This window comes from Cheilinus undulatus, linkage group 13, assembly GCF_018320785.1.
Source record: "Cheilinus undulatus linkage group 13, ASM1832078v1, whole genome shotgun sequence".
NCBI classification, from domain to species: Eukaryota; Metazoa; Chordata; class Actinopteri; order Labriformes; family Labridae; genus Cheilinus; species Cheilinus undulatus.
The window spans coordinates 36,269,613-36,297,571 of NC_054877.1; the positions used below are offsets into that span (position 1 = coordinate 36,269,613).

A 27,959-nucleotide genomic window follows, 5' to 3' on the forward strand; every position below is an offset into this window, starting at 1 on the left:
GAGTAAAGGATGGTTAGAAGTTAGAAGAAAGCCAGATTGTTAGGGACTAGTGGTTTGAAAGAGCTTATTCTCTTATTAGCAGGCTAACAGCACATGACTACTCCTCTTTAGGATTCCGTTAAACGACTTTTAGTAGATAGTAAATGAAGTCAACTCAGCACTGCGATAGCTTTTAACAAGGTTTTCATTCACTTTGATTTGAACCACACAACACGTTTTAAATGCAACGCTGTTTGATTTATGAGAAAAGTATGGCAGCCGAGACGAGGAACGGCGGGAGTTCACTGAACAACAATAACTGCAAAGACCACAGCCGGAGAAAGTTACTGGTCGGAGTGGATCTCTTCTGCTTGTTTTTAGGTAAGAATCAGGCTTTTACGAAATGAAATACACAAGACTTCCACGAGGAGCCACTAATTTCATTTAGTTATTTACTGTCACGTCATTGTACGTAAACAACCTAACTTAACAGGGTTTACACCGTAATAACGTTACTTAACGTTACCTAACTCCTCAAACCCTGGCTCTCCGTCTGATTTTTTTTTATTTTGCTAAAACACAAATTTCCTCAAAGATACTTTATAGTATAAACCTCTGTGTTTCAGTATAATGATTTTATGTTTATTTATGCTGATTTCCTCTTTCCTCTGACAATGCTCTAAAGTAGGGGTGTCCAAACAGTGGGCTGGGGGCCGATTGTGGCCCTTTATCCAATTTCATTTGGCCCTCAGCAAACTCTAAAAATAAAACAAGGTATGGCCCACATTACAACATAAAAATAGTGCTTGTGACTTAATTGTTCTTCGTAGTTATAACATTGGTATGGCTGTGTTAATTCTGTTAACAAACGTTTGAAAAAGAAGAGCTAGGGGGCATTTTTCACGACTAGATTATAAAAATAGATGAATAGACAGTTAGATTGGCAAAAAAGTGGTAGAAACAGGCAGAATAAGTGGCAAAATTGGATATATAGATGTACTATACAGATCCCAAATTGGAAATTGCAGTGTTACAGCAGCTAGAAGTGTATAGCAGTAGAAGAATTATTACACTGTAAATAAGCATTAAGAATTATGTAGAGAAGGAAAAAATATAAACATATTTATAAGCAGTAAGTCATCTAAAATTACAAATAAAGTGATGAATAAGTGAATAAAAAAATAAGCATACAAATTAAGATTATAATCTATAAATACTAGCTGTATTGCAGTAAGTATCAGACTGAACATGTATTGCTTGGAAGTAAAGGTTTAAATGTGCAAGGATATGTTAAACCACTGGTTACAGCAGTGGATGTCTCTCTACATTGAACTGTTCTATGCAGTGATGACACCAGTGTAAACATATTGAAAACCAGGGCTTAACATTACGTTCTTTTTGCTCACCAGCCACTGTGGCTAGTAGTGGAAATACTATTTGGAGATTAAAGTTGACTCTGGCATGCTAAAATGTATTTGTACGAGACATGCATTTCTTTGAAATTAAACCAATTAAGTTTCTGGTCAAATAAAAAAATGGGCCCAAAACTTGCACTTCATGTTTATTTTGGGGAAAAGTTGCCTCCCATGTGCAAAAAGCCTCATTGCATTAAGCATCTTCCACTGTAGCAGTGTTCACAAACACTGAGCCCGTTTAGAATAAAGCTCAGGATATGTCCCCGATAAATTTAGCTAGCCAAAGTGGCTCATTGGAGTCACTGCTACCTGCCATGGCTGAAATCCACCTGTACTTGGCTACTAGGTAGTTGTTGACAGCCAAAATTCTAACAACAGCTTGATTTATTATTCTTGGATAAATAAAGACAAAAGTATTACAGCTATAATCCATCTCAGGGTCTGATTTTCAGAGTAGGCATATTTTAACCTACATTGGATTTGTTTAACACAATAAAAGAGAGGAATATCAAAGTGTCCCCGTCATGCCTATTTTTTTCTCTGCGTGGCCCTCTGTGAAAAAATGTTTGGACACCTGTGCTTTAAAGGGTTAATCTACTTTCATGTCATATCTAATAAAGTAAATTATTTAAATTGACAAATTAAACAAAAGAGGATGAGCGAATCTACAAACTTTTGGCTAATGCTTTGATTCACTACAACTAAAACAAGTTGTCATTGCAACTGTAGCCCACACATTTAGCTTTAACAGCTATTGAGCTATATATTTTCCATAAACTACATTATCTTAGTCAGTGGAAGTCTGCCCCACCAAAATAAAATAGTACTGGCAAAAAGGAAACTAATAAATTTCCCCTTCTGGGATATATATATTTCAGTGGCCTCCACCCACACCTGTACCGTGGCTCTGCCTGCTCTGACTCCTCATTATTTTTTCCAGAAAGGCTCACATTCCTCAACAGCAGGAATTCTCTTGATCTCAACATCTGGCATCAAACATGTATATGAAACGGTGTAAGTGTTTGGAGTAATTAAGGCAAGTGGTGAAAAGGTCAGCCGTGAGTGTGTGCATGTTCATCTGCACTGGTTCTGTGATGTTCAGCAGCTGTAAACACTAAATTAAGGTTGGTTCTGTGGGTGACACATTTTTGAGGTTTGAACTTAAATTTCTTTTGAAGATTTTCTTTAAACTTTATCATTTCCATATTGTAACTTCTTTACTTTATCCTCTGATGTGCACTGTGTTTCAATTTGGCTCTTTTGTGCAATATTTGGTGAGAAAACTATTGCAAACAGTGACGCTGGCCTCTGCACAAAAATAAAATTTGTTGCAATACCATGGGAAAGCACCAGCTATTGTTTAAGCAACTCAATGAAACATCAACAGTGTAAGCAATCATTTTCTGACCTGCTATATTTAGTCTGTCTAGTTTTGTGTCAATGGAGGGTAAATTCCCATGTGCTCTGTGTGTCCACTTCCCACATAGAAGGTTGTCAGCAAACCAGCCATGTTTTCCTGACTTAAGATGTGGTGTAACACTCGCAACCACAAGGAGGAAATGGAGGGCTAGTACTTATAAACACCAATCCTCTGTTCTCTCGCGCTGATTGCAGTTCTCAGTTTTCAGCATCCAGAGTTATATCTCAGTGAGATCCCAAGAGACCACCAGTGAAGATAACTTTAGTACACAGGAGGAGAAATTTCTCTCATATTTACAGCTAAGTGGGTCTGGATCTAAACGAATAACACTGAAAAAGCAGAGAGCACTTATTTGTTGTTTTGTATTTGTTTGTTTGCTTGAATCTCTCATGAGGTGTTAAGGCTCAGGGTTCGATTAAGCCTTTGCAGGCAGCTTTCATGTTTTCAAGTTAATCGTCTTATAATGTTTCCATGTGGGTTTGCCCTGGTTCAGCACTAGGTCAAAGGTGGCTAATCATTCTGAGATTCACCTACATTTTTAAGTTTTGTTTAACTTTTTCATCAGAAATCAAGAAAAAACATGAAAGCACCGCTTCCCAAAGTGTGGGCTGGGGCCCACTTGTGGGTCCCAGAGGTACTGTATCAGGGCCTCTAGAGGTTATTTACAAAAACTAAAAATCATACAATTTTATTTAAAAATTAAATCACATTTTAAGTCCTCATAAAATACTCTATTAACCCAGAAGTAACCAAACACAGCCAGAAGTTGTAACTGATGTCACCTTATTATCATCTATTTTGTCTGATACAACCGGTGTCACGGTTTAACTTGTGTTGGATTAACTGGTGACACTCCACTAAACATTCTACTATGCCACCTGCTTCCCAATATTAAGAACTTATTAGTTTCTTTTGAGACATAAATTTTATCTGGGGAGATTTTACTGCACCACAGTGTATGTTTACAGAGATGAATATTATAAAAGAAAATTGTCTTTGCAGATGCCTGATTAAAACAAATAAATATCTGTGGCCAGTTAACTGTACTTTGTGACCCCTCAAACACCTTTCAAGTAATTTTAATGTATCTGAAAGTAAACCATTTAAATTGAATTCTCTGTTTATAAAAACGTTAAGTTAAAGTTAAATACTGTGTGTCTCATGTTGTACTAGGGTTTTGGTGGACCCCAGAAGATTTTCAGCTCTCAGACTGTTCCACAGCATACTGAAGTTTGGGAAATGCTGACTTAGAGAAATGTGTCAATTGTAATGCAGACACTCAAAGTAGTTAAAAAGGCATTAAGCATATAAGGATGGATACAGTTTGGTTTAGAGGAAGTTTAGCTAAACTTTGAGCACTGAAAGAAATTTAAGTGTTAGGTTGAGTTTGAGTCTTAAAAGAGGTTTGGCCCAGTTATTATCAAAGCCAGCATGGGCCCCAAGATTTGTTTTTCAGCTTATAAATGAAAGAATTAAAATTTAAAACTGTTAAGAATTGGCACTAAGACACAAGCCAGGTCTCAGTTTAAGGCAGTTTTAAAAGAACTAAAAAGATCCTTGCTGTAAATGCAGCAATAAATGATATCAACTTAAATATACTTGTTTGCAATTTGTGTGAAAAGTCACATTTGATTAATTGATGCTTGGCTGTTTTAAGTGCTAAGTTTGTCAAATATGATGATGTGTTTCGATATTTTGCAATACAACTTGATAGGAAGCTACTTCCAGTGGTACTGTCCGACTTAAAACCTTAGTACTTCTGTGGAGACAGCTTTTGAGGTTCGGGACAGGTTTTCCAACAGTCCAGTAAGGTGTATCATTTTGTTTCTTATTGTATAAATGTATTAAAATGACGACACATTTTTGTATTTTTGGACAAAAAGCTGCACTTGGCAGTGAGTACTAGTAGATTTGAGAAGCAGCTGGCTCCAGACAGCAGACATCTACAAACGCGTGCAAACTTTGAGATCCATAGATGCATGCTCCATCCATAAGTCCTGTCCTAAATACTAAACTATTGGTTTAAAATATCCAAATTAATCAGAAATGTGTTAATATGAGAAAATTTAGCAATGATAACATAATTTGATCCAGCAGCCAGGAAGCTAGGAAAAACAACAATTTTGATAACTTGTGAACTTTAGAAGATGTTCAGCATGAAATTAGCTGTTAGCCTGTCCCCTAACCTTGCAAAGCAGATGGATACGCCTGTTTACGTGTTTTTCACTGGCGAATCCATCTTGCAAACCTCCCGTCTGAACTGTTTGGGCCCGGTTAGAAAGTGACAGGACCAATCAGCAAAGAGGGGCAGTACTTTCAGGCGCGACGGATTCGTGACATAAGCAAGCAGCAACAAGAGGCCGGTGCAGTTATAGCGGAAGAGCTTAGCGTGGATGCTGCTAAAGCGCCAGTTTTATCAGAACTTGACGTTTTTCTTTTTGAAAGAAGAACAAAGAACAGCAGTGAGTTTTCTTTTCAGAAATGACAAAGGTTGTATACTGACATGTCTATAGTCGCCATGGTTCGTGTTATTCCTCGGTAGCTGCGCACGCTGACCTCAGTTGCAGCTACATCGTGACTCCGAGTTTTTTTCAAATCCTCTTCCCTTTCCCAAACGTGGTTTTCCAGATGGATGTGTAAAACAAATCCACCTGGCGTGTCAGATTACCGGTCCTCTTGATTTACTGATCAACAGCTGAGATGTTCAAGTGCACATGCGTCTATGGAGAAAGACCCTCTTGGAAAATTTCCCCAGTATGTTGGCAACATGTGGCACTGGAATATTGTCAACATGTTGTGTAATTGAGGACAGGGTTCCTGCAGATCCTTATAAAGTCTTCCAAAGTTTTAAATTGGGCTTTTTAATCTAAGGCCATACAAAGTCTTATTTTCACTAAGTGGTCTCAAATTTTAGAAGACACTTTGACTTAGACGTCCTTTACCAACCTTTGTTACCTACCAACATTTATTTGATTTAACCTCCTGAGACCTGAGCTTTTGTTTGGAATGCATTTTTAGTTTCTCCCACTTCTTTAGGGTAAGTGGGACCTGATAAGTCTAAAACCTAAGCCCTGTCTTTGAACAGGAAGTAGTTTTCACCAGAAAAAATGATGTCTGTATTTGAGGACAACAGGCTTGTCTGACTTTACAACACACAACATTTGTTTCTAATACATATTGAGTGTGTTTCAGGATTCAGTGAGGCCTGTATGAACTAAATTTCCACTAAAAGTTGTGGATGTCTTGGGAAATTCCCTTTAAAGTGATCAAAGATTTCCAAAACATTAAACAATCCCCCAAAATTCAAAGACATTACTAAAAAATTTCTGCTAGATTTAAAAAATTCCTTTAAAAATTTTCCAAAATGTCCTCAGATATTCCCAAATGTTATCTAAATTTTTGCTGAAAAAGCCTGGAGATTAAATTATTGAAAATTCCCCAAACATCTAAACAAATATGCTCAGCACTTTGGTGGTCAGGAGCCCTGGACATCTTTCTTCTTTGCTTGCTTTCTATTATTTATTGTTATTATTTGATAGTTAAACTGGTATAGATGTTTGAATTTTATATGTAAGTGCATATTTTAGGCCAACTTTACTATTTTTCCTTGAGTGTGTGTTTTTATTAAGAGTAAAAACAAACATCCAAAAATTGCCTTGTGTATTTAACATAGTCGTCTTTAGAAATCTGAATAATTAATAAACTGTAAACAGAAGAAAAGCAGCAGTTTAAGGCATTGTAACATAATGAAAATGCACTTTTTCAGCTTGAACAGAGGGACTGTGAAGTAAGTTTTGCAACATGCCCAGTAGACAGGTTGTGTGGGGGGTGCTACAAGTAAAAACAACTGCATCTGTGTATACACCACAACTACCTCAGACATATATACATTTCTACACCAGACACTGTGAGAGATCCCTGCAAGTGGAAAAAGTGTGTCTGTTTGCTTTAATAGTCACACTTGGTGTTTTGGCAAATGCCTCCAAAATATGGTGGGGGATTTAGTTCAACGTGAGGCTTATACTTTGATTCTAGTTTCCATAAACTGCAGCTACATGGAAACACCAGAGCTGAACTGGGGCAAAGGCAAACCGGGCAGAGTGTAGGAAAAATCCAACAAGTGTGTCTTAATGATAAGCTTGCTTTCTTGTTTTTTTTTGATGCGAGACGATTCAGGGCTGAGAAAGTCATCATCATTCTCAGTGTTTACTTGTTTTCACCAAGGGGTCCCAAGTTGATTGTTAAGGAAACTGCTTTAGGGCAAAAACACCTGAATATGCCATTAGAAACTCAAAACTTTGGGAAAAAATCAATGTTGTTTGTTTCTGTTGTCGTTGGGTTGATGGTGAGCTAATGCAAAACCCACGCCTGCTGACTGGTGTTGTTGTTGGCAGCCCAGACCCACCTACCCTCTTCCTCCTCCTCCTCCTCCTTCTGCTTCTTGCCCCCTGGCTGTGAGGAGCGGGAAAAGAGGAAGAGGGTAGGAGGGGAAAATCCTAACATGCAATGCTGATGCTGCAGACGGATGGAAGAGGTCGGGGACTGAACAGAGAAAGAAAAAAGCAGCTGAAAGTCTGGAAAAGAGCTCTTGACGATGTCTTACAGGGGTAGTTTTTATTTTCCTTTTTGCCAGTCGACCATTTGAAACATTTCACCTGGCTTCACCAACCATTCATCTCATTAAGAGTCTGCCATCAGCCTATTAGGAGGCTTAACACTCAGAAGAAAACAATTGGTAATCTCCGGTGTTGAAAGAATAAAGCTAATGAGAAAGGGAAAAAAAACGTAGTTCTTAGATTGTCCACTTGAGGCAGACTCCAAATTCAAGGAATCCCCATTAAAGCCCATGTTAATAAGTAGGTTTACAACTTGATAAAAAATGTCCTCAGTAGCTTATTTATGTTTTTGCACGAACTGTACATGGGGTAACTGTTTTTATATCTTGTTTGTTTTGATTACATTAAAGGTGCAGTGTGTAAAATTGTGAATACTAGCGGTATTTAACAGTCAGATTCCAGATTGCAATGCTCATTTCTTGTGGTAACTGTGGCAATCAGTGGTATTAAGGCTGCCCTTTTCAGATAAATGTACATTTAAATGGAGTCTAACCAAAGTGGGAACAATGCTCAGAAAACAGTCAAATTCATCAGAGAGTCATTGTGTACGCAGGTAGGCTATATGACGTGGGGCTGCTGTGCCTAGTAGAGTGTGGCTGAAGTTAGCAGCTAGCTCCACCAGGCTTTATAACGCTTTAGAAAAAAAAAAAAAAACTTGTCATACTGCACTGTTCCTACAACACGCTAAATGCTAAGCTTCTCATGTTTACATCTGGCCAAATGCCGTTGGGAAAGCCTTGGTGGGAAGGCAGGGGCATTTACTGAAGCTACAACAGCTTCAAGTGTTGGGAGGCTTCATTACCATTTTAAAGGAGCATTTGACCAAGATTTCAGGCCCATGTCTTTGAAAAATGATACATAATTAGGGATGCATGATATTATGGCCTGATATAAGTATTGGCAGAGATTAAAATATCTGCCAATATTTTAAACTGATATTTTGGCTGTGAATATCAGCATATATGGACTATAAATTATGACTGTAATTTGCCATTTGTACTAAGTTTGTTAAGTTTTAGACTTGACCAACAGACATATGCCGGTTGAGGTTTTTTCTTTGTCAATTCTCAATCTTTCAACTTTAAAGTGTATTTTAATTACTGAAGTTTGTTTCTTTGTTAATCCTTATGCTTTAAAATCTGTTCAAAGGATGTAAGTTTTAGGTCTGAAATGCATCTTTGAATATCTGTATTGATGTATCGGCTAAAAATAAATCAGTGAATATTAGCATGTCGGCAAAAAGTCCAATATAGTGCATTCCTAATAAGTAGTTAACTGACTTGAGTCCGGCGCTGGCCAATTTGATATCAAAATTAAGCCGTTTTGCTGGATAGCTACGCAGATCCTAAATAAATAATAGCTGCATTTCCATCACCCTTAGAAATACGTAAATAGTGCAATAAAAAAAGGGTAATGGAAACATCTGAATTTCAAAAAACCTCTCAAATATCGCAAAAAAGTTTTTACAGTCTCACGAGGAGGTTTTTCAGACGTTTCGATATAGAAGTATTTTGCAAAAGTGTAATGGAAACACTGTTTCCACATTTACAAGTCACAGGATATGACGTATGGTGTCACATGACCAGTGCACCCCAAGACAACATGGCACGGTACTTGTGGACACAAGAGGAGACAAGGCTTTTCTTATCATACTTACACCTAACGTTACACAACAGATGGATTTGTTTCACACATCCATCTGGAAAACCTTCGATATACTGCGTTTGGGAAAGGGCAGAGCCTTTGGAAAACACTCGGAGGGTGATTGGATGAACGTTCTGTCTGTCCCATCTTTACGGGCCAATCAGAGCAACAGAACACGTGACATAGCCGCTACCAAGGTGCGCATGTGCAGCTACCTAGGAGTAAGCTCTGTATAGAACTGCATAGTGCGAACTATTGCGACTATAGACATGTCAGTACATGACTTTTGTCTTTTTTGAAACGAAAACAACTCTCTGCTGTTCTTTGTTCTTCTTTTAATAAAGAAATTTCGTCAAGTTCTGAGAAAACTTATGCTTTAGCAGCACCCACGCTAATGTCTTCCGCCATAACGGCAAGTTGAAATTAAAGAAATATTGCTTTTATTTTGCAAAAAACTGTAATAGAAACCCAGCTATCTTTACCAGGTTTGTTCTGCTAAACGCTACTAGGCTTAATATTACACGCTGCACCTTTAAGGCAAAGAATTATCTATATAGTTTCATAATTAGGAGTGTGGTCTGGTTGCATTGTAACTGTTGGACATGAGGCATGTGTCAGCTCCAACTCTTTGTTTTTAGTTTGAAAGTTTAGCACCTCCAATATGGCCGCCACCATTGTTGGCCTTTTTAATATCTCTTTCAGAACCAATAGGTGACGTTACAGATACTATGTCCATGTTTATACAGCCTATGGTAGAGAATTATAATGAGCTGATTATCATTTTAATCAATATTTAAGCAAAATGTCAAAAAAACAACAACAATAGTTTAGCTTTAAAGATGGCCGAATGTGCTGCTTCTTGCTGAGTAAGTGACAGGTCTTTGGGTTATTTTTTTTCTTAATGTGAAAGAATCAATCACTATGGGTTCTTAAGAAGATTGTAATTATCTGTAACATTTTTTATATTTTAGACTAAATAATATATATATTGAAATTGAATATTGAAAATAATTAACTCATTCTTAAACACAAAAAGATTTGTTTGTTGATGCACCAGTATCTGATGTTTCATTTGTAAATAGGCCTGAAAGTGGCGTATGCCATTTACCCACACATGAACTTGATGATAAAAAGTGCATTGTGAAGCATGTGTGTTACATTTTGGAAGCTGGGGAAATTAGCAACGCAGATGGTGAGATTTTATAGATTTAGCCAGGTTGTATTTTGATGTGTCCTGCACATTTAATTTTACCAAATATTTAACTCTATGGACAGCTCCACCTCATCATAATCATTCAAACTGGCAGTTTCCGTTCCACACTTGCCTGTAGTGAGCTGTTTTCCATCTGTGAAAGTGTTTTGAGGCACTTTAAGAGGTCAGAAGGACTCTGAGGTTAACATACGTGTCGAACATCCAGTACTCTCAGCCATTTTATATGTTTTTGTTGTTTGAGCAGTCCTTGTTTTGGGAAGGTCTGAGTGGTTCTGTTCAAGGCCAGGCTAAGCTAACAGAAGAAATCAGACACCCAGGATTTATGCACATTAGAGTACTGGTTATTTTTACAGTTACAGTACTCTCAGACATACCACCCTGCCCTTTTCTCTCACCACCAGACTTACTTTGGCTCGGATCTGATTGTAGCTCCGTTCTGGTATTTGTTTGAGGAACGAGAATGAGAATCAGAAAGTTAATAACGCGAGTCCTACTGAATGTGGAGGGAAACCCGGCGTTCTGCAGTTCCCATCAGGCAGCAGAGCTGTGACTGTAACCTGAGCTTAACCCAGCTGGACCTTCAAAGGCCAGAGTCAGCTGTGTGTGTGTGTGGACGTCTGGATTCAGACGGGGGTTGAGGGGATCAGCAACTGGAGCATGTGTTGACATTTGGTTTGAGAAATCATGCCCCCACCCCACCCCACCACAGCTATACCTCCTTCAGCAGCTCTCGCAGCACTGACCTCTACACCCTGGTGCTTTTTGGCTTTTGAGACAGAGGAGGAGAGCGTGTGGAGAAACAGAGCAGCAATGTTTGTTTTCTTTTGTATCAGCGGATCGCTGATTTATTCAAAGGGTGACTTGAAAGCTCCATCATCAGTTAAACATTGCTTTGAAGTGATTTTGAAAGTGTTTTCCAAATCCTGTCAGAGGTTTGAGGCCTCTCCTGGGTACGGCGTCCACACTCAGATTTCAAAGTGCTCCCTTCAAGCCTTTGGTAAATGGGGGAAACTAAAACTGTTCTTTTTGGCTTGCATCTTACTAACACCCACTCTGTGTTTGTTGTCAGGAGATAAATAAGATCTTTTTGCCACTTAAAGTGGCGAAAGACTAAATTGATCAGACGCAGACACCCCCCGAAGGCATCTTAAAGTGGGCCTTTTAAAGTGCACTTGAAAGCCTGAGCAGACAGGAAGGAAGGCTCTGATAGTGTGTCTGTTTTTTTCTTGTCAGTTAACAGCAATGGTCTTTCTTAAGAACATGCCATATCCAACCCTTTTAGCGCTAACTCAGCCTGTTTGAGCTCCGGTTATATTATTTTGAGCATAAAGGGATTGCTTAAGTCTACAACAAAGATGTAGCCTCAATTTGGCAGTAATTTCAACAAATTGTTCTGTTTATTATGGCTCATTTTCTCATGACTGCATAAGTGTTTGTTTTAAAAATGCCTGCAGAAAGGTTTGTATGACTGAGATTTCTATCTGTCCCTGCCTCTTGTTCATGACATGTGTTGATGCAGCTGTTCACTGTAATGGTCAAAAGATCTGTCTGACTTCTGCTCGTGTGTGTGCCCATCCATACAGTGTTGCTTGTTGCCGTGTTTTTGCACAAATCTCCCTTCCCGCCTTACCAGAGAGGATTCTTCTGCAATGACAACAGCATCAAAATGACCTATAAGAGCAGCACGGTGTCCAACACGGTGCTCACAGCCGTGGGCGTCACTGTGCCCGTGGTCTCAGTAAGTTTTGTTGTGGTACTGCGTGAGAGTCAGGGAGCATGTGTTGGGACGAACTCCATTCATCCAGTGGTTGACACCTCAAAAAGCATGATTGGTTAAACAGACTTTGTGGTTCTGTTGTAGCTCATTAACTGTAAATCATGCGTGCCGTCCACGAACAGTCAGCTGTTTTCCAAAGTATTTTATTGTAAACCTTTAAATTTCAAAGCTGAGACAGTCATTGGTTTCCATCATCACAGCATTAGAGAAATAATACTGATAAATTATTTATAACCTATGGTAACAAAGACGTTGAGTTTGGAGGTTCACTCCTAACTTCTCACACTTTTTGCAAGGATGCAACTTAAGTTTTATGATCTTATTTACCTGAAAATGTCTGAAAATTAGGGCTGGGCAATTAATCGCAAATTAGATTAAATCTCAATATGTCCTGCTGCAATTTTCAAATCGCAGAAATTTTTGTCAAAATAATATTAAAACTTTTTTATGTAGCAGAGATTTTATTCACTAAATATGATGCAATCATTTAAGTGCCATTTTTTAGAAAAGTATGCAAAAAAAATCATATTTTCTTCATTTTTGTACATTTTTCTTATTGAATATTAGAATGATAAAAATTGTCCCTCCCTTCGATACAAGAATTCATATCTGATTTGTAATATGAGTCAAAATCATCACGATAAGTTATTTTTTCAAAATTGATCAGCCCTTCTTTCATGTAATACTGTTTTGGTTTTAATTTAGAATGAGTCAATGCTTGTGTTCGTTGCAAAATACATAAGATGAGGAACTTCAGAAATAATAACACATCAAATTGCAATTGCAATATTGGGTGGAAAAATTGCAATTAATTTTTTTTTTCCCAATTGTTCAGCCCTGAAAATAGTAACAACAATCTTTATTTATAGATCAGTTCTCCTAATTTACATAACAAAGTGCTTCGAAGGAATAAAGTAAGCTTTTGAAACAGATCAAATTAATGTAACCCCTGAAATCACAGCTTTCAGTATTTGTTGAAATAAATCTGTAAATATCGGCACATCGGATAACCGCAAAAACCCAATATTAATTCAATTTCAGTTCGCTTTATTGGCATGAACAAATCAGTGACTGCCAAAGCATTGTAAAAAATAAAAAATCATTATATATTTACACATAATATAAATTTGCTTATTAAATAATTCCACAAATAATCAATGTATAATGAAATAACTGATTAATTTGATAAAACAATAAGACTTAAGATTTAAAAAATGATAAGAAAAATTAAAAAAAAAAAAAAGAAAAAGAAAATTAAAAAATATATATATCTTGCATCCATAATTAAGGAGTATCAGAGTTAGAGTGTAAAATCAATAAAAATTTGAGCAATCTTTATCCCCGCTTTGAAAGTGCTCTACTGCACATAAATGTCTTTTATTCAAGGTATTGACAGCTTCAACCCATCCAGATACTTTGCCTTAATGATGTCAGTCCTGCCCCTTTCTGGGTGAAAATGTCCCATCAGAAAGAATGGAGGTGGATGGGAAAGTTTGGGGCATTTAGTATTTTAAAACTTGAAATAGGAAAACCGTGTGCTTTAACGGTTACTCAGAGTCCATATCCAATAGTTATTGGGTTATAAATAAGAAATGACTTTTCAGAGTAATGATTGGCATCTTGAAATGATAAAACCAACAAAGTTTTAGCTGTTTACGAGTCAGTTCAGACTCTATCAGTCAAACTGACAAACTACCCCAGCTTATGATTTCACGTATGCATGTGTTTTAACCTTGAATTGATTCTCAACTTTCAAACGGTACTAAGCTGGTGAATGTATGAAAAACCTGTTAATTGGTCAGCAGACTACAGCTCCTGTTGTTACAGAGCGATAGCAAGCTTAAAATCAGTAGAAACACATTAATGGTCCTACGTTCAACCACTATAATTCTCTCTAGATTCTGCCCAAAGACACAGAGCTCTTCTTTTACTCACTTTCGTCAATCAAGGATTAAAAAAAAAAAGAAAAGTGGTCAATCGTGGCTTTGAGTTATGTGATGCTCAAAACAAAAAGCAATAGCATTTTAAGGATTTGCTACCAGTGTTTCTAAATCTACTATCAGTCAAACTAGGAGCTTGCTTTCACCCAAACAGGGACGTGGTCACTCTGGAGCAGGAAGTGCAGTTGTACTGGTTCTGTCAATACAAGTGTTTAGTCAGTATACTTCAAATAAAATACTCAAAGTGCATCAATATGAGTGAAAAACAACATTTATGCTTATATCTGGCTTATTAAATAGGCTTTAAATAAAGACAATGTTTTGACCTAATGTGATGACTCAAATTTTTGAATTCATCAACTAGATCTATACTGAAACTGTGAGGGGCTAAAACCAGTTTAAGTAAAGACTAAAATTGCATGTATATATATAAAATATTAGTTTTTTTTCACTTAAATATGTCTTGGACTTGATTCTCATTCTGTTCAAGAGTTCATGGAAACCAGCGGCATCTTTCAGGAATAAATCAGACCAAAACTGTAGTAAGCTTTGGAAAATGTCCAGCTGCAGACGGCCCCAAAATGATGGTCCTTGGAAAAGTTGAGTTCAAAGACCCCACTTAAACTGAATATTGAATAAAGATGGTGTCATTATTTCTTGCTTAGCCCCAGATAACAACCTCTGATTGGATCAGGCCAGTCCCAGATGTTCCCTGTTCACCTCTCGCTTGTACCTGCGACCTCTGTAATTTACGTTTCATTAACCCAGCACCTCCATCTCTCTCTCCCTCACCCATCCCCACCACCCTTCTTTCTTTCTCTCTGTGCCGCTCACTGCTTCTTCACACTAGCCGGCCTGCCTTTCTTGGTCATTGAGACCAGCGCTGTTCAGCCTTACCGTAGAGGGTTTTACTGCGACGATGAGTCCATCAAGTACCCGGCCAAAAACGGAGACACCATTAGCGACGGTGTGCTTAGCGCTGCTGGCATTCTTATCACCATCCTGTCTGTAAGTCACCTCACTCTGATCACTAATGTCATCATCACTTCTTGTTTCAGCGGCCTTCACTGTACTAGCAGCACCCACTGATACCCTGATCATAACCAACATCACAGTCACATTTAACAACACATTTTATGTGAATGATATGAAGGTTTTTTAAACTGTTGCAACAGGTGTTCGTTTTCTCCAACCTGCACACGACCTCTGATGATCACACTCTCACGCTCAATCAGAGGGTTTATCTGACAGTTGGCTCATTGTGTGAATAAACTGAGATTATCCCACATGATTACAGATTGAACACCTCTTCAACCTGTGGCCTGGTTGGCCTCAACACATTGTAGATAAAAACCAGTCAACAACATTTGTTCCAGCTTATCTTTGGCTGTCCGAGATTAACCAGGTGATTAGGACACCTTAGGACTTCAGGTGCTTTTCCAATCTCCAGGGAGAAAACAGTGAAGTGAAAACTAGTGTTCTGTATGGAAAATCCGCATAATAGACCATCAACCAATCATTCCTCAACACTTAAACTGATATTCTTCATAAAGGTTGAATCACAACTTAACATCTTAAATCACCACAGAACTGCAAACAAATAAAAAGTCAGTGTTGATGCAGACGCAGCTTTTATATGCCAGTGTAGACAAGCTATCAAGGCATCCTACATTTACACACAATAACATCCATACCTGAAGCTATACCTGCTTCTAACAAAAATAATGAACAGAGCACAGATAAAAGAGACAAGAAGTCTAAAAATTTCCAAATTATTTTGACAATATGCTAAACAACTCCTAAAAAAGTACTTTAAAAATTGTGTATTTTTTTGTATTTTTTTTGCCCAATGACATATCATCAAGTACTTTAACAATTCAGTAACCATTTAGCAGGCAGTAATAAACCTATAGACGTCCCCCCAATAGTAACTTTGTTACAATCAGCTGTAAATAAATGGGTAACAAAAGCTAAAACCCACTTCCCAACCCAAAAGGCCAACGCGCCACCATGGAAGAAATGCCTGTCACACTATACCCCCCTCCCCAAAAAATAAAACAGAGAAAATAGTAAAGCACATTATTATGTCTTGATTAAGATGCCAAATTATAAGTATAAACCTGCATTCCTGAACAGAAAAATTAGCTTTAGTGGTTAAATGTTAAGCTTCATTTATTTCTGGCTTCTTAGAGAAGCCCAGTGAGCCGTCTCAAATTTGGGTATAAAAAGATAAATTCAGTCTTAAAATTCCTAATTCTTGTTAGAAAATAGTGAAACTAGGAGAGCTCACTGAAAATAAAAAAGTCAGCATTGAAGCACTTCATGATGCTGAGACAAACAGGGAAAGACAAAGTGTTCTCACAGTGTGGTCAAGTATGCTTTGGAGTCAACTGCCCAGACTGGTACTTAACAAAATGCGCCAAGGGAGGGGCAGAAAACAAAAGTTAAATTAAGCAGATGTCAGACGCTTCAAGATTTTAAGTACTAGAGAGAGAAGTAAGACCACTGCTGATGTTGAGGCAGAGATGAATTCTTCTAGATCAGAATCTGAGGCCTTGTCCACACAGAGACGAACAATATATTTCTGTTTCGTGTTGAAATAGATTTCCGTAAACACAGGATCATTTCAGGAAATGTCCGCGTAAGCATGGAACCACTGAAAACGACTGAAAATGCAGTAGTATATATGCCAAGCTTGTACGTGGCGCAGTGCAAATGCGGAAATGCACCAAAAGAGAGAAGATCACGGAAAACTGACAGAAACTTTCTCCTAGTTGTCCTTGTGGTTGTTCTCCCCCGGTGGATTTAATAACATCTGGTGTATGCTGTTCGCCGTGGTGGTAAAGGAGCATCACATTTGCTGTAAAAGCCATAATAAGCTCAATTGCTTCAGCAGCACGAACACAGCCCTGTAATCCACCATTTTTGTTTTGGTTTGACACGTGCATGCGGCGTAAGTGGGCTACGCAATGTGTGACGTAATCGTTTGAAGAAAGACGGCTGTCCACACGGAGACGAAACTGTAAGCATTTACAGATCTGTTTACTCTGGGACCCAGTTTCAAAAAGTAGCGTTTACGGCCTCCCAAAACACTGTTTCCGTGTGGATGAAATGCTGATACGAAAAAAACGTATGCGTATACTCCTGAAGTCGTCCCAGTACGGACGGGGCCTGAGAAAGTCTCCAGAATGACCATACCTATGTGGCAGAAAAGCTGGAGAACGTTTTGATGTCAGATGCATCCACGGTGAAACACGGTGTAGATTACATTATGGCATTGGCTTCCATGTATGGAAACAGCGAGGGCGAATTAGTCAAAATTGATGAACATCGACGTCTACCACAACATCTTAGTGCATCATGGAATTCTTTCTTGACTAAATCTGATTGGTCATGTGTTCATGTACCAACAAGACAATGACCCCCAGCAGACTTGAAAGCTGTGACAGCTGAGACTATTGGACCAAGAAAAAGGAATCTGGAGGACTGGAACTGATGGATGGGCCTAGTCAAAGTCCAGATTTGAATCCTATTGAACACATTTGGGATTTAGTAGATTCAAAGATTGACCATGCAAAAGATTCTTTAAAGCAAGTCTGCGGGAACAGCTAGAGACTATTTAGAACTCAATAACAAAAGAGACTGTGGAAAAGTGCGTAAAATCCATGCCAGCAAGGATGTAAGCGGCTATCAAGGCCAAAGGAGGCCAGGCAAAATATTACGTTTTTAGTTATTATGTGTGAAAAAGGACTAGTTAGTTGTTTCAGTTAGTCATTTGCAAAATAAACAATAACATTTTTAGTTTTAAACAAGTTTTTGAAGGATTTCTAAAATATGTTTTTCTAGTGATGACAGGTGGGCTAATGAATTTGTTAAGCACTGTACATCATACAAATACATTTGACTTACAAATCAATACACCAGTTAGAATTGCTTCACAATACAGACTTTAAAACCATTTTGGAATGCTTATTAATGGAATTCTGAAAATTTGATCAGCATGTAATTCATTGCAATAAGCTATTAAAATATAGTGATTATTCACAATTAAAATACAAATTATTTTATGGCCTTCATTTAAGCCACTTTATAGAAACCAAAACAAAAGTTAAAACCTTGCTACGATGTAAGAATGGTATCTTAAACACATGACATTCCTAAGCAATGTCTGGCCAGGTTTTAACTCATTAACTACAACCCGTAAAAATGCCACTTGTTAGGAGATATGTTAGCAAAAGGCTAACAAAACATATTCCTCTGACATGCACACTTGAAAATACTCTCTTGTTTCTTGATGGTGTTACTCAGCATTCATGGTTGTCACCCAGCACAGATTCCCCATCATCTCGCCTTAAGTCCCCTTGGAGAGCAGACGACTATGTGGCTGCGGGCCACAAGGGTTTTCATGGTGAGAAGACTTGTGGCCCTGTGTAATTATGGTTGACGCAATGGTTGTTTGGTTAAATACTATAATTGGCGGGGTGGAATTGTGGTAAAGGCCCCAAACAAGAAGACGTTGCCAGATATCTCATTTTCCCCCTAACAAAACGTGACTTTACAATCCATCTCAGCCCCTCCGGAGTGTTCTAGCATTTGTGTTTCCTGAACCTGAAAACACCAACACTGGGTCATGTTGTGCTACATTTCCCTGCGAGTGGATCTGAGAAACACAGGAGGCCACATTGTTTTTGATTTATGCAGACCATTTATAGAAGAAATAAAAACACCACAGTGTGACTTTAAAAATAAAAGACACGAGCCACAAATCAGCATGTCGCCCCCATGATTATCTCCTGGGGTTCCAGTAAAACAGCTACATATCATACAACACCAATTCATTTATTCTTTCACACGGTTGAATCTTTCACACAAGAGGAACCAGATGTGTTTTCCCCCCACTTTCCTTCTTTCCCATGAAAGCAGCTGGGCTTTATCGAGCTGGCTCTAAAGGCCTGGATGGTGGAAACAACACACTGTATCAGCTTGTTAAATCTCCTTAAAGGCTATCCCTGAGTGGAGAGCGTTTCCCAGAATGAGACTTATTTCTGCGCCTCACGAAAGAATGTCTGATGAAACTGAGATACTAACACGAAAACAGCCAGACATCCCTTGTGAAATCGGAGCTGCTTCAGCGAGAGAGAGAGACAGCCCAAGTGCTGAAAAACAAACGTGCCCCCGACGTGTGCCTGGTGGAGTCTGGCCACCAAAATCAGACACGTCGCCTAGCTCAGCGTTTCTGCTGATTAGAACCAGCGGTGCCTCCCCAGCCCCCTCTTCTCTCTCCCTCCCAGCACTCATTCCTCCTCTCACCTTTCTCTTTCTTCCCTTTGTGCTCTTATTACCTTGAAACTCCCTCTTAATCTTAATCTCTTACCTCTTTTGTTTTCTTTTAAACCTCCTTTATTATCAGTCTGCTTTCTTCCCCTTCACTTTCTCACCCCACTCCCTTGATCTGCCTTCTCTTCCACACTTTGGCTTTGTATGCTGCTAGAAGACAACAAGGAACCGGGGGTGGGGAGGTCGTTTATTGAGCTTGAACAGCTGTTGTGAGTTATGGCCGTCCAACACCCCCTCCTAAGTGCGCCTCCTTATGCGTCAATTGTCAGTTTGAGACTGTGGTTTATTTACACTCATACAGAAAACTATACATGGTGGACAGTTCGAGTCGCCTCCCACGTCGTCTCACTGTTTTCCCTCAGAAGTAGAGTGACACAGGTAAACACTCCTGACTATAAAGTAGGTATTTTCAAACCACTTCAGAAGAAAATCACTGGGACTTCTATTTTAAGATTCATAATGACATTTTAACTCTTAAAAATGTTATTACAATCACATTCATGACTTCACTGCAGAGATCTCTTTAATCCAGACTCAAATGTCAAGCCCTCCCTGAATGACATGCCTTAATGCACATTTTCCAAAAGTCCACAAGAGCTTAGTGCTTTCTCTACGTGGGATTAAGCAAGAGCCTGAAGGACCTTTTGAGCAGTTTGAGGCCCTTTATAATAATACCTTTATTTATAGAGCACTTTTCAAAATCCAGGGTTCAAAGTGCTTTAAAAAGGAGCAAAATGAAACAGGCAGATCATGAAATCAAAAGCATAGCTAGGATTAAAGAAAAAAGGATATTAAAAGATATAAATTCATTCCAAAAAATCAGCCTGAAAAAAATCCTTTAAATATGCTTTTTTTCAATTGATTAAAATAAAATAAAATTCATGTCAAATCAGGAATGGTTAAAAAAAATGCAGCTTTGCCCAAGGGAGTAACATCAAAGTCTGCAGTTGTAGGACAGACAAAGACCACTTACACATTTGCATTAAAAGCCATGACAGGTAATTAAATACAAAGCTAACTGTCCTTTAATTGGTGCATTCACACTTTACATTAACAATAGGTAATGCAATTGATGCAAGGCTTCAGTGACGACCCGCAGAGCTCACTAGCCTTTCTCTTATGCAAATATCAACCCCAACACCATTTCCTGGCTTATAGGCTTTTGATTGGGGCTTTTCTCCAATGACTTTTGGCCATACCAGTCCAAGCCAAGCCGTGCTAAGTTACAGTTCCATCACCAGTTTGCACAAAATGGTCCTGCCCTGGAGGCAGGGCCCAAGCACGCCCGCCCTGCCTCCAAGCACGCCACAGTGACGTCACAGGGGTTCGCTATCATTTGGAGATGCCCAGTAGATGTTTTTGAGTAGCAATCGCTGCACCAAACTTGAAAATATCTGCTGGACTAACATTAAAAGGAAAAACTTTGAAGTAGAAACAATGGCCAACTCTCGGACAAAACAGTACTTACTGAAGCACAGCTATTTAGCATCATCACCTCAAAACGCAGACTTATCAGCTCAAGATGCGCTCTCACAAAGGTAACTCAGTTGTAGAGGAAAAGCAAAACCCCTGCTGCACTGGGCTGCTGTGCTGAGTCAGACCAAGTAGAGTCAAGCCTCTTAATGGAATGAACGTGCCTCTTTAATGTCTGTCCAGCTTTGCTGTTCACTTTTCTTTTAGAATTGAAGAGTCATTTTAATCTAACCAGAATAAGTTTATTTACCAAATATTGTGTAGTATATCAAATTGTATAAAAATGTTGTTCAGACCTAGAAATTCAGTCCTTAAAACACACTTGAAAGTTAAAGCAATGAGGAAGAACAAAGAACAAGACTTCAGCTGAAGTAGGTCTGTCGATCTTTCCTAAAAGTCCACAAATTTATTTGTACATACAGCCGATATTTACAGCCGACATTGTTTACATCTGCAGACACAGATAATTAAACAAAAAAGCAAATAATCTGGCGACAATAGAGGCTAGCGGTGATTTTTAACAGCTTTTCGCCCTCCTACGGTCAGAAACATGCTTTAAAGGAAATTGTTGTATAGTATTAAACCTGGGGGGAACTGGTTAGATTGAAGTGACAACTCAATACAAGCGAAACCAGATGGTATAATCAAAGCCATCCTTTATGCATACTTGCAGAGTACCATCAGTGGACAAGGCGATTTTCAATGCATGCAAGTATGCCTAGTGCCTACACTACCAAACTGATCCAGATCCAGGCACCATACCACCTCTGTACACAATCTGAGCTATTGGATACTTAAGAAAGCCTTACTTAACAAAGATATATTCAGATTACATTAATGCAAATGAAACTAGACATTAAAAAACTGAAACAGAAGGAAAATAATAAAGAAATCAGACAAAACAGATGACTAAAAAAAGTTATCATGCAAAAGTTGCTTGTCTCCAAAGCCCCTCAATATAAATGAAAATAATGCTTATATGTACTGTGTAATTACACATCTATGTATAAATTTAAGCATATTGAACTGTTTTCTTTATATGATAGTGCTTTTTTATGGCTGCCCACTGAAAAGACTGCAGTTAAACTGCAGCTTGATGTAATCAGCCTCTGACTGAATGTGCTCTGTTCAATCATGTTCAGCTTGTGGAGTGGGTGTAACACTGTAAATATAACCAAAAAAAACATGATTATAAAGATAACACGTCTAGGTTTCTGAAAAAAATATCTCACAAGAGCAAGTTGATTAGGCTATTACAATGCTGCTCAGTTAATCACAAAATCACCCTGTTGTTTTAGAAACCACATGAGTAGTATGACCAACACATTTCTGTCCAAGAAACATGATTTTTCAGAGCTCTCTCATTCCTCACAAAATATGTTGGCCCAGCTGTATTCACACATTTCCACTTCTTTCTCTGGAGAGGTGAAGTTAAGTGCTGAGGAATTAGGGTGGACACTGGAGTGGGACGATGTCAAAATCATCACATTCACTGATGTTACTGTGTCTTCTGTCTCCTCAGATCATCATAGGGGAAAGCTACAGGATCTACTATTTGAACGAGGGATCCAAGTCTTTCATAGGAAACCCCTACATCTCTGCTCTCTACAAGCAGGTGGGCGTGTTTATCTTTGGCTGTGCCATCAGTCAGTCCTTCACTGACATCGCCAAAGTGTCAGTGGGCCGCATGCGCCCCCACTTCCTCGATGTGTGCAAACCTGACTTCTCCACCATCAACTGCTCCCTGGGATACATCACTGATTACCAGTGCCAGGGGCCGGAGAGCAAAGTGCAGGAAGCCAGGTGAGAAAGACACAAAGAAACAAATCAAAAATGTTTGAATGTGAGCTGTAATATAATGCTGGTGTCTTCTGTTCCTCTCAGGAAGTCTTTCTTCTCTGGGCATGCATCGTTCTCCATGTACACCATGCTTTACCTGGTGGTGAGTTACTAAAAACTTTTACATCATCATTCAAATTCATTCTTTGTAGAACAGATTTTAACACCATACTGGAAACTTTACCCAGATAATATAAAGTATGTTTGCCTGATCACAGTTTTGTCTCTTTTACAGTTTTACCTGCAGTCTCGTTTCACCTGGCATGGAGCTCGCCTGCTGCGCCCCCTGACCCAGTTCACCCTCATCATGATGTCCTTCTACACTGGCCTGTCCCGAGTTTCTGATCACAAACACCACCCCACTGATGTCCTGGCTGGTTTTGTACAGGGAGCACTGGTGGCCTACTGCATTGTGAGTTGTTGTAGCAGCATTATCTATATTATCTAAATAAATTATTATGATTTTCTATGTTTACAGTAGAAGTTAATTTCATGTTATAATGTGTTTTACTATCCGGTTAAATCACAGTCATTAAAAGACCTTCTCAGACATGAAAACAGCTCTAAAAATGTCAGTTGTGTGAAGAGAAACAAGCTTAAAAACCCAGCACTGCTCAGTTAGTCTGGTCAGCATCATCTTTTATTTAACAGAAGTCTAATTAAGAATGCCGTAAGGAATAAGGAAATAAATACAGAGATCAAAACTTGCAATATAGCCGTAAAAGCATGAAAACATTAGTTTCAGAGTCTGAACCTGACACTGATGTTCTGGAGGTTTGAACAGTTCATTAGACATGCATGTAAATAAAGTGAGAGGAAGCAGATGTTTGACAGATGCACAACACCCGTAGGATTTCTCAAATGTAGATAGATTTGTAAATACTAAGTATCTTAAATAACTGGAAAATCTTCAGACAAAAGGAATATTTAGAAAAGTACTTATTATGTAGCTAAACATGAACCTTTTTGCCACAAGGAGTTACCACAGTTTGACTAAAAACAGATTTATTAAGACCACCTTTTAAATTAGTCTGTTAAGACGCACATTGGTGAGAAGTTTTCTCCCAACATTAACTTTTTCTTTTTTTCTTTTCTCTCTGCAGGTATTCTTTGTCTCTGATTTGTTCAAGCCCAAAGGTAGACGTACTACTTTATTGCCTACCCCTGTGAAGAAAGACCTTGTTCCTCCAGCAGACATCAGAGAGCGGAGCAACCATCTCATCATAGCATAGAAAAGACTACAGACTGACTATACATAACCCTGACCTGTGCCATTTCAATCACTACTACAGCCACTGGTCTATACTGGATAAAATAAACTCCAATGATCTGGATAATGCAGACAAATGGGGAGTCTTGATCATCTCAGAGGATTAGAAGAGGCCACAAAAAAACAGTCCAGCAAGTTCTGCTCCCTCCATGGAATTCTTTTCATCTTTTTCCTCACATCTCGTTTGACATTTAAGTGTGGAAAAAGACAGGAGACTGGAGTTGTTTGTTCCTCTTCTGTTATGAAGATTACTGGAGATTCTCCTCTGTCAAAACCTTTCCATGGACTGAAGTCTGAAATCAAACAAAACTGAGAAAGGGCAGCTGTGAACAAAGCTGTGTGGCTTCTGTGCCTTCTCCTTTAGCTGCATCTTAGCATGGGAGCTAACTCACGACAAAAAAACAAATTCCTTGGTTTCATGAAGGATGTTGTTTTTGTTTTTTATTACAAACATAGGCAATGTATGTGTGATTTATAGCACTATTTTAGCTAACTCAGTACTGTTTGTCACCACTTGAATGACCTGAAGTGAAGCTTTGTAAAGCTTTGTAAGTTTTTTTTTTTGTTTTTATGTCCATAATGCAGTGTACCTTAGAAGGCGCACATAAGTTACAGTAGGTGGAAAGTACAGTGAGAGTGTATGTGTTGGATGTGGGCCTCTTTCTGCTGGCTAGGACGAGCCCCCACTGAGCCATTTAATGAAATGACTGTCTGTTATATGTACCAGACGGGTGCTCACGGGTGTTAGGTCAGAGTGTGTGAGAGCGCACATGTGTTCTTCACGTATATCCCTGTGTATGTCTGCGTGTTTGGGTGAGGCTTTTCTGTGAGCGTGCCAGTGTGTATTAATGTCATGTCTATATATTTCAGTGTTTATAGCCTACAAGCGTGGTTCTCTACAGCCAGAGAAGAGGCACCTGCTCCAACAGACACGTGTAACTAGAGACAGCAACACTGTGGAAACAAAGCATCACACACAACACTTTTATTTTACTGTTATTAATCATAGTAATGATTCTTATCATGGAAAAATCCTGTGATCAAATATGCTGCAAATGCATAAACATGTATGTTTAACTAATGTAAAACCAGGGAACTCCTTTAACAGTGGTTATTTATGGTAGCTTTTAAGCACAAAAGCACACATTAGCAAAACAGTAATGAAATTAACAATTTACTCTTTGGCACATCTTTAAAGACCCATTGTGAAGCCCTGGCCTCCTTGATTACTGTTACATAGGGAGACAGAATCACTGTTGTTGTTTCAAATGGGCTTCCTCCCATTTTAAACAAGTGAAATACTCCATGACTTGACCAACTTTTATTAAATGAGAAGGGTCTGGCTGCAGACCGCAGATCTCAGACGCTCCCCCTTGCTGACCACTTCTGTGGGACCACACCTCTGTCACAATGGAAATTACGTAATTTGCCAGTGCAGTGTATTTCTAGATTCTAAGATTAAAAAAAGAAATTCCCCTTAATTCATAAACAAAGGCTGGCAGTTACATTCATTAAAAAAATCCCATTGCAAACATAACAGATGATGCAACATTTCCGAAATAAATAAAGGGTCGAGGGTCTAATGTGGAATTAAATAATGTATAGGCCTGTTTTAGAAGTAGTTACATGAGTGGTTGGTTGTTTTAGCTTTGCTGGCTCTGATGAAACACTAACACAGCTAACATTGCAAAGGCTAAGAGTAAACAAGATAGATTAGCTATGTAGGTAGCATAGTTACAAATTAACTTACCTAAATATAAAGCTAACAGCTACAAAAGCAAAGTAGATAATGTAGCTGCATAGGTAACTTTTAAACTAACCAAGCTACAGAGCGTAATCTAAAGCTAAAAAAAAGCTACATTAGCTATGTAGAAAACATAGCTATGTAGCAAATTGGTTCAATCTAAAACTAATGAAGCTACACCAGCTATGTAGGTAACATAGCTACATAGTGAACATAGTGAAACTTGAGTATAATGATGCTACATAGCTTAATCTAAAACCAACAGAGCAACATTAGCTACATGAGCTAAGAAGATAACATTGCTACAGAGTATATGTAGCTAAATCTTTAATGATGCTACATATCCTAATCTAAAGCATACAAAGCTATGTTAGCTACATAAGATAAGTAGATAACAAAGCTTCTTTGTGAATCTAGCTAAATCTTAATCCAGTGAAGCTACATAACTTAACAGAAAGCTAATAAAGCTATGTTAGCTACGTGAGCTAAGTAGATAACATGGTTATGTTGCTAATATAGCTCAATCTAAAGCTTACAAAGCTGTGTTAGCTATGTAGGTAACATAGCTAGGTACTGAACATAGCTTAATTTAAAGATAATTAAGCTACTCTATCTATATGTAGTTAAGGTTTCTTATGTGAGCCAATGTAGCTAATGTGTTAGCTGCTAGCCTTATAGCTTTGTTAGCTTTAGATTTAGCTACATAGCTATGTAATAGATGTTAGCTCTGAACTTAGCTTAATTTGCTTCGGAACTATGTTACCTACATAGGTAATTTGGCTTCCTTAGCTTTAGCCTTACGTTTAGAGTAAGCGTTAGAATGTTTTCACAGAGGGCAAGCTTTTTTTCCAATAAGAAGACTGTGTAGTCAGTTTAATTTTTTAAAATGTTTTGTAATCAGGTTTTGCAGGTCAGGTTTTTGACCTTGCCTTAACTCGAACTGGAAGCTTAATCTGATTTTATTTTGAAAGATTTACCGTGTAGTTCCATCCTGGGTGTATCTGAGAGCTGCAGTCTGCAGCAAAACTGTCTTGAATTGATTCGAATTTTTGATAAAACTGGCCTCATTGAAAGAATGTAGACAAAGGTAAAGCAGGGTGTATGAGGATAACCCAGATCTTTAAAAACTTGTTAAGACTGTGTAAAATATAACTGAAATCTGATATCAGCTAACATTAGCTGCCCTTCTTTGGTACATTTATAAAGTACTTGCTTTGAAAAAAGAGATAAATGAGATGTGTTAAGGCTGATATCAAGCCTAATTAGCTCACATTATAGAACATCAACAGTGAATTATGCTAATTTTTCTAGTATGATGTTTGCAAGTTTGCTATTAAGTAGCGTTAAAGCTACATAGCAGTAGCAGAACAGCACATTCTGTCACTGTTGAAAATGTAATCTCTTACCTTAGAGCATATCAGTATTCTTCATGATTGTCTCTTGGTTGAAATGCCAGGGTAGTTGTCCACAGATTTGAATCCAAAGAAGGTATTTTTTATAGTAAACCTTTGGAAACAGAATAAAAATACTCTAGGATAACAATGTAGATATCTTAAGTCGCTCTTGCTGACGCCCCATTTTCAAACCACGTTGAAGTACCAAAATTACTTTTTGAGATCTTGAGAAAACAACACAAATTTGGTATCACAGGAAAACAGCTGATTAAAATGTATAGATTTATGTCCTCTTAGGGCTTGCATGAGGCTCAGCTTTGTGGTAGACAAAAAAAAATTATGGTTTGCATGCTGTAAGATTAATTGACATTTTACCAAATAATAAAAAAGCTTAAACCACTGACTTAAAGCTTCATCCCAACTTTTTAAGACTAACTGAGACAGGCGTTGATCTAAAAGATATAGAAAATATATTTTTTTCTCAAATCATGCCTTGGTAATCTAACAAACACATCATCTGAAAAGTGCTCATGCTGCCATTATTGTATAATCCTGTATTAATGTATATTAACAGTGTATCTTTTGAAGAAACTCCCACTATGACTTGTGTTGAGACCTGTGTAAATGTAAAACATGCTGCTTACAAGAGGCAAAACTCTGCAGACGTCCTCCAGTTTTAGCTGACGACTTGTGAATATAAAGTTTTATGAAAAACAAAGCTCTCCTAGCAGATAGCTTCAGTACATTTTTATTAAGAAATGCTTTCAATATTTTTGTAATGTTGTGAAATTTTGTACAATGAAACTGTAAGACGTATCAAAGAGATGGTGTCTTTAATAAAGCACAAAAGATGAAGAAGAGCTGTGAGGTGTGTCTTTTCATTGTGAATAGGAAATGT

At 38.2% G+C, this 27,959-nt stretch overlaps 1 protein-coding gene across 3 annotated transcripts; it reads left to right on the forward strand.

The window, feature by feature from the left end:
- LOC121520627 (phospholipid phosphatase 3-like) lies at positions 1 to 27,921 on the forward strand. Of its 3 annotated transcripts, XM_041804177.1 has the most exons (7): positions 236 to 360; positions 2,335 to 2,408; positions 11,871 to 12,025; positions 22,337 to 22,617; positions 22,699 to 22,756; positions 22,889 to 23,065; positions 23,757 to 27,921. In XM_041804177.1, the coding sequence occupies exons 2-7, from the start codon at positions 2,393 to 2,395 to the stop codon at positions 23,883 to 23,885; spliced, it is 816 nt and encodes a 271-aa protein (XP_041660111.1). In that variant the 5' UTR covers positions 236 to 360; positions 2,335 to 2,392; the 3' UTR covers positions 23,886 to 27,921. The 3 variants fall into 3 exon arrangements, with proteins under 3 accessions (XP_041660110.1, XP_041660109.1, XP_041660111.1); XM_041804176.1 differs by lacking the exon at positions 2,335 to 2,408 and having other exon boundaries at positions 1 to 360; XM_041804175.1 differs by lacking the exons at positions 2,335 to 2,408; positions 11,871 to 12,025 and adding an exon at positions 14,855 to 15,012 and having other exon boundaries at positions 1 to 360.
- Positions 27,922 to 27,959: the final 38 nt, after the last annotated feature.